This window comes from Fukomys damarensis, unplaced genomic scaffold (assembly GCF_012274545.1).
Source record: "Fukomys damarensis isolate Sample0158 unplaced genomic scaffold, DMR_v1.0_HiC HiC_scaffold_17, whole genome shotgun sequence".
Classification (NCBI taxonomy): domain Eukaryota; kingdom Metazoa; phylum Chordata; class Mammalia; order Rodentia; family Bathyergidae; genus Fukomys; species Fukomys damarensis.
This window is the reverse complement of record NW_022900929.1, coordinates 43017293-43027178: the sequence shown is the minus strand read 5'-3', so window position 1 is coordinate 43027178 and position 9886 is coordinate 43017293. Positions and strand designations below refer to the sequence as shown.

At 41.9% G+C, this 9886-nt stretch overlaps 1 protein-coding gene across 1 annotated transcript; it reads right to left on the bottom strand.

Annotated features, from left to right (window-relative positions):
* Positions 1-1018: 1018 nt before the first annotated feature.
* On the bottom strand, positions 1019-9381 carry LOC109118659 (serine/threonine-protein kinase Nek5-like; the record flags this gene model as incomplete). Its single annotated transcript, XM_033765295.1, is given in 4 exon segments — positions 1019-1647; positions 1650-2272; positions 4987-5294; positions 9337-9381. Coding segments are annotated over 4 exon segments (1605 nt in total), but the record flags the coding sequence as incomplete, so codon positions are not given.
* Between the last annotated feature and the right edge of the window lie 505 nt (positions 9382-9886).

Sequence of the window (9886 nt, the reverse complement as noted above, 5' to 3'; positions counted from 1 at the left end):
CAATAATGAATGTAACTGTATTGTATACCTAGATTGTACCAATAAACTCAATAAAAAAATAAATAAAAGCAGTGCCAGTGATCAACAACCTTACTAGGATACAGCTTCTTCTATTATAGGGTTTTACAACCATGATCTCATTCAGGTGGTTACATTTCATTTCTTCAGTTTACATTACTGATGCACAAATCATGGTGACAAGACAGTTAACTTTTTTTTAAGACAATGAAGAGATCAAGATTATTCTTTATTTTATTTATTTATTTATTTATTTATTTTGGTACATGGGGATCAAACTTGGGTCCTTGCACTTGCAAGGCAGGCGCTGGAACCACTTAGCTAAAATCCCCACAAGACAGTTAATTTTTGCCCAAATGCAGCATTTCTTTGTAGTTAGGGAGTCTACCTTTAAGATTCCTAGCTACCTATTCTGGCCCACAGGAAGTGGGTGTTCAAGGTCAGGAAAGGAAAGTTGAACAATTGTTCTTTTCATCTTGATATTTTTACAATCATGTGGTTAGCTGGGCCTAGTATTGCATGCCTGTAATCCTAGCACTCAGGAGGCTGAGGCAGGAGGATTGCTGTGAGTTTGAGACCAGCCTGGGCTACATAGTGAGTTCCAGGTCAGTCTCATCTACATAGTGACAACCTATCTCAAAAAAACAAAAAAAGAAACAAACAATCAAACAAAAACCTATAATCATGTGGCTCATTAAACATCAGAGCTCTGGGTCTCAAGTGCCCTGTTATCTCAGGATGAGGCCAGATTTCCCATTCTATGGTTAATGCCTCCCTGTGCCTGTTAATTTTGAACTAAAGAAAGCCAATTTCAGTTAGAAAAGCAGAAGTCATTCTACATTTTCCTAACATTTTGTAGGTTTTTGGTTATTTACAAAAGTTCTCTCTATCAATTTAAGCCTGTGTGTCTGATTTATTTCACTTAACATTATGGTCTCAAATGCATCCATTTTCCTACAAATGACTCAGGTTTCTCTTTCTTTATGGTAGAGTAGGTTGTTGTTCTTTAGTCCTCATCAGCAACACAAATTTGGTCATTAGCTGGACTAGAAACAGCTTCTACACCTTCATTCAATTCATCAGATTTTGTTACACTTAACCTCCTTCTCTCTCCTGACATTGAAGCATCCTTAAAGATACTGGAAATTTCTTCCATGTTTCCTCCTTTGAAAGTAGCAAGTTTTTCAAAGGATTCTATTACTTTGCTTCTCAACTCATCTTCAGATTCTTCAAAATTTGTATCATCATCATCAGATGCTGGTTCCAGCAGTTCCCCAGCTACTTCAATGCAGGAAGCCATTTCTACCTTCCCCACATCTTCTCCCAGAAGCCATTGCTTCAATGTTCTTACAGGTTCTCCTTCACCAGCAGAAAAAGAGCTACTTGTTAGATCTGCTGCTGCCAAAACACTCAATAAGGTTCCTGGTGCTTCATGCTGCCACTGCTTCCTACTTTCTGGAATACTTTCCATCACAATAACTTGGCCATCGTCAGGACCAGTGGGGCAGGTAGAAGTAATGTCAGCTGCTGCCATCATTTGCAGTAGAGTCCAAGGCGCTCTGCAATCCCACTGCCTCCTGTTTCCTGCAGCTGCAGCACCCTGAGTGAAACGCTCTGCTTCTGGGCCAAGAGTTTTTCCAAGGCTTTGTCTAGGTCATCTTCAAGCTCCTTTCCACAGTCATATCCCTTAAACTTTATGCTGTCCTTAAAGGTCAAAGTTTCATTTAGTATGTCCATTGTCTCTTCTTCTTGGACAGTGTTTCCATCAGATACACACTCGTCTAAATGAATTTTGAACTTTACCCCTCTCTTAGCTTTATATTTCTTTTCTGGAATCTCACTTTCCTTTATGTTCTCAAGCCTAATATTTTTCAAGGCTCTTTCAATGTCCTGCACAGGTGCGTCACCCTCAGGAGCATCTTGGTCAACAGGCAGGGCACTTTTCTTCACCAGATAGGTCTTGTGGCTGATTTTGGAGCTCTCCTCCAACTCTCTCCCCATCTTCTTCCTAATTTCCTGCATGTCACTGTGGTACTGCTGGCATATTTCCTCTAACTGTTTCCAATATTCCTGGTCTTTCATTTCCTTTTTCCTAAACTGCAGCTCCTGCACTCTAGGCTCTTCTCCATGGCTTCTCAGCTCTGTGGTCTGGCTGTGGTTTGACTCAGCAGAAGATGGACAAAGACCCAATTGCTTTTCTACTTTCAAATTATATTGTTGAGCTTCAGATTTCCTCTGAAGGAGCTCCGCAGACCTTAGGGAATAAGAACATCAGTTTGAGTGTAAATGTTGTTATCCATACATCTCCATCTTAAGGTCTTTCAGTCTGAGACCTGACTGTTCCTCTTCCCTCTCTCTATTGACCTCCAACACTAAGAGAATTTGGGGCTGATACATTTAAGGATTGATCCTCAGTCATGTGCAAGACAGTGTGTCTGTGGGTATTTACAGGCATGAAGGCTGGGGAGCAGCTTCAGCAAAACTGTGTTTTGTCTACAGGTCGCAGCCTCTTTCCTGTGCTGCTTTCCTTTTGTAGCTCTTCCATATAACTCACAAGCTTCTTTCCCTTCCTAGCTCTCTCCTGGATGTAGCTTAGTGGTAGAGCACTTGCCTAGCATAGGAGTTGCTCTCAGTTCAATCCCTAACACCAACAAAACAATATAAAACAAAACAACAAAAAACTGCAAACACAAATCCCAAAAGATACATTGCCAATAATTCCTCTCACTTCAAAATCATCGACCCCCTCATTCTCTCTACTTTCTAAACCAATTCTAGAGGTCTTCTCTCCTATTTTTAGGAGGTATGATCCCAGGCCCATAAAAACATCACAGTGCATCTTCATCCACCTTATTCACTGGATTTGACACCATGGATCTTCCCCAAAGTCAAAATGAGGGTGAAAGGTAAACATTTTAAATGCATTCAGGACATTAAAGGAGCCATGATAGGACTGCTAAGGCAGGAAAGAGGACTTCCAGGGGTCAGGAATTTAGCTCAGTGGTTCTGGCGCCTGCTTCACAAGCTCAAGGACCTGAGTTCAATCCCTGGTGCCAAAGTAAATAAATAAATAAATAAAAAGAGGACTTCCAGAACTGAATAATGAGATAAGTGTATTTGAAGTGAGGGGAGAGTATTTTGCGGGGGATTGACAGCAAAGTGTAATTGACTATGATAAAATTTAAATTTAGACATTCACCTTATGTTTTGCTCACACCTCATAGCTGGACTATCTTCTGTAGAAGAGAGAGAAGCATTTCTTTTCTCCTTGAAATCTCTCCAAGGAGACTGTTGATGAGTCCTAATGTGGCAAAGTAGGTTAAGGAAAGTGATCTGGTTTCAGGCAGGTAAGAGATGGTGCCCAGGGGATTCCAGAAAGTGACAAGCCAACAACTACAAAAGAACAGGAAGTGTTCAAGCCCTTGAAGGATATCATTCCTTTTAATTTCTTCTTCTTTTCCTTTTTTTGCCCCCTCTTCTTCTTCCTCCTCTCTCTCTTCCTTCTTTCTCTTTCCCTACCCTTTCTCTTCCCCCGACCCCTCTTGGCACTACTGGGGGTTGAATCCAGAACCTTCACACTGAGTTACATCCACAAACTTTTATTTTTTTATACTGAGACAGTCTTAGTAGGTTGCTAAATTGCCCAGATTAAGCTCAAATTCTTTTGATCCTCCTGCCTCAGTCTCCAAGAGTGCTGGGGTGACAGGTTCCACTACATCCAGCTTGATTATTCCCACTTTATAAGACTCCCCATCTCTCTCTCTCTACCCACCCCAACACACATAGAGCATGGCCTAGAAGAGGAGACTCTGGAATCTGAGTGCTGGGCTGAAGTCAGAGAGGCACAGGTACTACTTTCTCAGAAGTGGCCCTGACTTGCCTGCTAGTGCAGCAGGTGCAGTCAACAGCCCAGTCCCCAGAACACACAGAAGAGCCTGCACCTGCCTGGCACCACCATCCCAGCCTCCCAACACCAGCAGTGTTCCCCAGTCCCAAGGACAGGGCTTGTTTTCCGTATGTCATTCCCACCCCTGTACTCAGCCCTGTCTTAAGTGGAGATCAAGTATTGACACTGTCTGAGGAAAGACAGGGATGTGGCTGTCTGTGGGTCTTAATAAGAGAACACCACATTTCCTCTGAAGCTGGCAGTGCAGTGGTCTATAGATTTCATCCACCTTAGGAGAACCTCCCCTGGCTGCTCTCCCAGGACAGCACCAGTACCTCCCACCCTTACCTGAGAGGCAGCTGGCTTGGCTCAGCTCCTCTGACAGCTTATCACTCAGGTATAAATATTGACAGGACTTTTATGTGAAAAAAGACAGTTGTTAAGAGAAAGCAGGACACTTAAGGGACCTGGGAGTGCAGAGCCACCTTGTCTTTTTCCTGAGAAGCAGTGAAATCCAGGATTCTGAGACTTTCAAAGCTCTGAGAGTTCTGTGCAACAGAAAGAGCCCATGGAACTGTAATATGAACCAGAGTCTGTAAGAGCTGCGGTAGAAGCGAGGACAGAGTTACTAGGAAGCAATAGGAGGAAAGGAATGGAGTTGGGAAGGATCAGGGAAGGCCTCAGAGCAAAAACATTACCTTGAGGAAGACTTTCAAGGATATAATTTTCTAGGGGTGAGAGAAGAGCAATTCAGACAGAAAACAACAACAGAAAGAGACACAGAGCCCCCAGGTGAGAATGGTGTGTTTGGAACAGAGCAAGCTTCTCCCTGTGACCTAGGATGAGGCCGCAATGATCCCCCAAAGTGAAAATTTAAAAGCAAAGTAGAAGTGTCTTGAATGATACACAAAAGACTTTGAACTTCAACACATAAACGATGACTTAAACACTGGAGGCAACTTTCTCCAGTCCTTCTGCCACACAGGAGAGGAGACCAGAGTAGCACAGATGAAACAGTGCCTGCGCCCCAGAAGCAGAAGTCAAGCCAGTCAGGTCTCCGATGTCCTCAGCAGCACCCTCACTTTTTGTGTGCCTGTGCGCCCTGGGTGTCCTTGGTGGAGTTAGCCTGCCTCTGAAATCTATGCTCAAAGGAATGCCTTCTCCTTGTGAAGTCTACCTCTTCTTCTAGCTTGGATGTTCCGCAGCTCTTCCCACTGGACATGCAGAGGGAGCAAACAGTGGTTTTGCATTGAGGCCCAATCTGGGCACTTTTGCTGGCACAGCTACTGTTGAGGCGAGGCAGGGTGAGCAGGAATGGGTCCCAGCTCCCTGCTCCTCTGTCTTTGGGGTAGCAAATACTGTTAAAGGACAAGCCACATGGGTTGGGAGTCTGTGGAGACACAAGAAGATTGGCGTCCAGCCTTACCTAGTTTAGGGGGCAAGTTTCTCATCAACCTAAGTAAAGCCTTTCTTCAGTCAATACAGCTTAGGCTTTGAATTAAAGAGTTATTATCTGCTTTGAGTTTTGGATTGGAGTTCATGTCTTCCTTCATTCTAGCCTGAGGTTGCTAACTTCCTTCCCAGAATGTGGTTCTCACTTCTCAGGAGGGGCCAATCCTTAATTTCTGTTCTACTGTTTCTGCCCCCAAATCAACCTTACAATTTTCTTTTCTTCTCTTAGCCATTTTCAAACTCTCACAGAGGAGCTAAAAACCCGGCCTCAGCAGGGATATGGTTGATTTGCGGCAGCACACACAACATTCCCTTCCACAATCTGAGTCTGTTGACAGGGCCAGCTCATGTGTTCCCTCTTGGCCTTAGTATTGTTTCTGTGAGATGAAAAAGTGAAGAGTGATATCTGGCTGTGGTGGCACATGCCTGTAATCCCTGCACTTAGAGGCTGAGGCTCCTGAATTCCTGTCAAACTGAAATAAATGGATTTTTCTCTGATACAGATGTTTTACATTTTAAATAAAATATTTTGTTTTCTGAGATAGGGGCTTTCTGTGCAATTCAGCCTGGCCTGGAACTCAAAGCATTGCACAGGCTGGCCTCAAACTCATGGTAATTCCCTGGAGTGCTAGGATTATAGGCATGTGCCACCACACCAACCTGGAATTCTTTTCTGATCATGAGTGTTTGGGTTCTATATACTTCCCTTAACTGTATGTTAAAATCTGTCCCCATGCTTGCAAAATTCTCTGCTATTATTTCTCTAAATATGTTTTATGCCATTTGTGTATTTTCTCATTTTTCACTAATTCCAATTAATCTCAGATTATTACTCTGTGTTATCTAGCACCCATGTCAACCTAATGTTCTAGTTCTGATCCTCTGTCCTCACAGTGGTCATTTTTTTGTTTGTTTGTTTGTTTGTTTTGTTTTTTGAGACAGGGTCTCACTATGTAGTTGAGACTGACCTGGAACTCACTGTGTAGCCCAGGCCGGTCTCGAACTCACAGTGGTCCTCCTACCTCAGGCTCCCAAGTGCTGGGATTATAGATGTGCACCACCACACCCGGCTTACAGTGGTCATTTCTGTTACTTATACGTTTGTGGGAGCCTAACTGAACCAGAGCGACTCCATGTTGACCAGCAAACAACCTAGAGACTGTCGCTCCCCCCCATCCGCCAGGAGATTGAAGTAGCTGGGAGGCTAGATGGAAACTGTAGTGAACACAGAGACCCAACATAAATCACACCACTCCTTGCTTGCCTGTAGTGGAATGTTCTGAACTTTGTAATCTAAGTTGAAAATGGAAAAATGGATAATCAATCTGCTGATCATTAGTACGTGACGGTCAAGTATATGCCTGATGACCACTAGCTCAGATTAACTGATTCTTTGCCTTTGTCCTCTCTCTGTAAGTTTTAAGTATAAACCCCCCCACTTCAGCCCTATATAAAATGGCCTCTGTTTCTGAGCTAGCCGCCCTTCTTGAGCTACTTGGCTTAGGAGGTGCCGTCTGGCCAGACTAATAAAGGTCTATTAGCCAACTTGCCTGGTGTGTTCCTTCCTGGGTGACTCTTGCTATCAGACAAGCTCCTGGAGCCTCTCTGAGCTACTGAGCCCAGCATCGTGAAGGCCTCTTGGCTGTTCACGCTCCAGGAGTAAAAGTGAGACACAAGTCTTACACTTTCAAGAGATGTTTTATCTCCTGGATTCTATTTGGTTTTTTTTATGGACTCAAATTCTTTGCTAAACTGATATTTCATGTTTTGTATCATTTTTTTAGACTGGATAGCCTTTTATCACTGTCTTCTGTTAGCCCATTGTTTTATTGAGCCCAATATCTGTTTAGTTATATCATCTTTGACCTTGTTGAGCTCATTATTGATTTTTTGTTTCCTCTTTCATCCCTTCACCTGTTTGGCTTTTGATTTTCTCTTCCATCAATGTTCCATGGATCAGCTTTAGAAAAGATGGGCATTTGGGGAGGCCTTTTTATGTCTTGTTTTCTCATGTTTTTCTGTTGGCCTGTGTGCGCACACGTGTATGTGTATGCTGAAGTTTGTGGGTCAATTATAGTGAAGAGAGACTTTGTTCCTAGCATGGAGATTTGTGCCTCCCAGCGATGTGCTCTGGGCATGATTAATGAGAGACCTTTCCTCTGACACGACCACTTCCATTAATTTGAGGAAGATAAAGTGTAGTGTAATTGACCCAGGAACCAGTTCTCCAGAAATGAAATGCTGTATTGTAATGACACAACCAATATTGGCATACAGTACAAAATGAACTGATAGCAACAACTATGTCATGCTGGCAATAGAAATACAATCAGCAACAATAATAGAGTCAAAAGCAAACAATATTGACATACCATAAGAATCAATAAAAGGTACTATTGTACCACCCTTTACAATAACAAAGAGATAATATAGATATAGAGAGAAACCAAATATTGACTGACAGTAAATATCTACTATATGCAACAATTATACCACCATTAAAAGTACAAAACAATTCAACAATAACAGCATAAATCAATGAACTATCTAAAGATTAATAAAGCTTAATAGTGACACTGAAAAAAATGGAGGGACTGGGGAAGGGGAAAGGAGACAAATAAAGTCTGAAAAATAAAAGATGAGAAGGAGGAGAGAAAGTAAGATAAAGAATCCTATTAAGCAGTAAAAGAAAATTAATAGAACTAGATAAAAGTAACAGAAAAGAACAAAAATGAAGAAAAAGCAAAAGCAAAAAAAAAAGAAAAGAAAGAACTAGTTTTCAGAGTTCCTCTTTTTTTTTCTACCAGGGCTTGAACTCAGGCCCTTGTACCTGTGAGACAGGGAGTGGCACCACTGAGCTAAATCCCTAGCCACCCTCTGTGTTTTTAATGAGTAGCTTCTTTCCAGGGTCTTCAGTATTGGAATCCACCAAATACAGGTGAAAGATAGATTGTCACCAGTAAGTCCAATTTTGTTTCCACACTCATGCTTTTGTGTGTGCATGCTGAGTCCTGCTTCACTTTTCTGGGCATGGTCAGAATCAACTTTCCTCAGTCCTGTACTACTTTCCAAATTCTTCTCACAATCAACCTAGACTTGACTCTAATTCCATCTTTGAACCTGAGTTTGATTTCACAGACTACAACCACCCACCACTATGGATCCCTCACTCAGCTTCTTCTTTACCTGTTCCATCAGAGGCCTCCTCCTAATCCCTGCCTCTTCCCCCTCTTTTTCTCTGCCCACTGCCCATTCTTGTGCCCATACCAGAACCACAGCCAGCCTCTGTCCTCCCACCCATAATGTGTCAGGGGCAGAGGGCATTATCCACATTCATGTTCCCTTCTCTCTTTTTAACTTTTCCCCAATTAAAAATGCCTAGGGTTCCACCACCTGCCTGGTAAGCACAAGGACCCAAGTTCAATACCCGGTACCAAAAAAAAAAAAAAAAAAATAAAAAAAAAAAAAAAAAAAAAAAAAAAAAAAAAGCCTAGGTATTGGCCATCCCCAGGCCCCAGTTCAGTCTCCAGTATCTCTCCCATCAGATAACCCCCTTTCAGTCTCCTTTCTCCTCCACATCCTAATGCCCTTTATGCCTTCTAACTCTTATTGGCATAACTATACTGTTGAAATAACAGAAATATTATAAGAAATCTCTATTGTGATTCACCTAAAAAAGTTCTGTGGTACCTTCTAGGGAGATAATTGTCTTATGTGTCTTGTCTGTTGTCTGCATATTAATCCGTGCATATCATAATCAACCTTGGACATGGGGAACTTCTAGACAAGACTCACTCTGTGGCTGAAAAAGCAGCTGCCAGAACCAGTTTACTTTAGATTTATCCACAATGGGTGGGTTCTCCAGTATTTCCCAGAGACTCTAATCTCCAAGATTGGGGGAAATACTAGTTTATTACTAAACAATGCAACTTTTAAAGAAATATCTGTACAAAATCATAATGGCCAAGGTGTGCTCCTACCCATGGCAGCAGCAGCAGAGACTTAACTCCAAACTCCAAGCCCATACTGTGTAAATAAAGGACACAAACAAACAAACCCAACATATCAATGTCAAGAAAAAACATTGCCAAAAAGATAAAGATTGAAAAAAAAAAGTCTAAACCATCAGACTGAGTTTAAGCTGGAACCTAAAGCCAAACTTCAAGGCCAAATATTGGATAAAAAGTGACTCTCGGCTTATGCACAGCCTATCCTGGGTCCCAGCAAATAACAATCTAAAACATACTTCTGTCTTGGGATTCCAAAAGAGAAAACAGACTTCCTGACCATCCATAAAAAGTAAAGAGGGACCATTAAGAAAATATCTTAACTAATTGGTAAATTTGCTTTCAATTCTGTGGTTTAAATTAATATTTTTATCTGATTGATGTGCCTTGAACATTTCTTATAAACAGTGTTGGGATGATTCTTGAACTACAATCATAATTGTCAACTCACTCTTTTGTTGTTTTTTGTGTGTACCAAGATAATTTGTCATTCAAGGTCATATAACGTCTTAAAGTGCTGTCA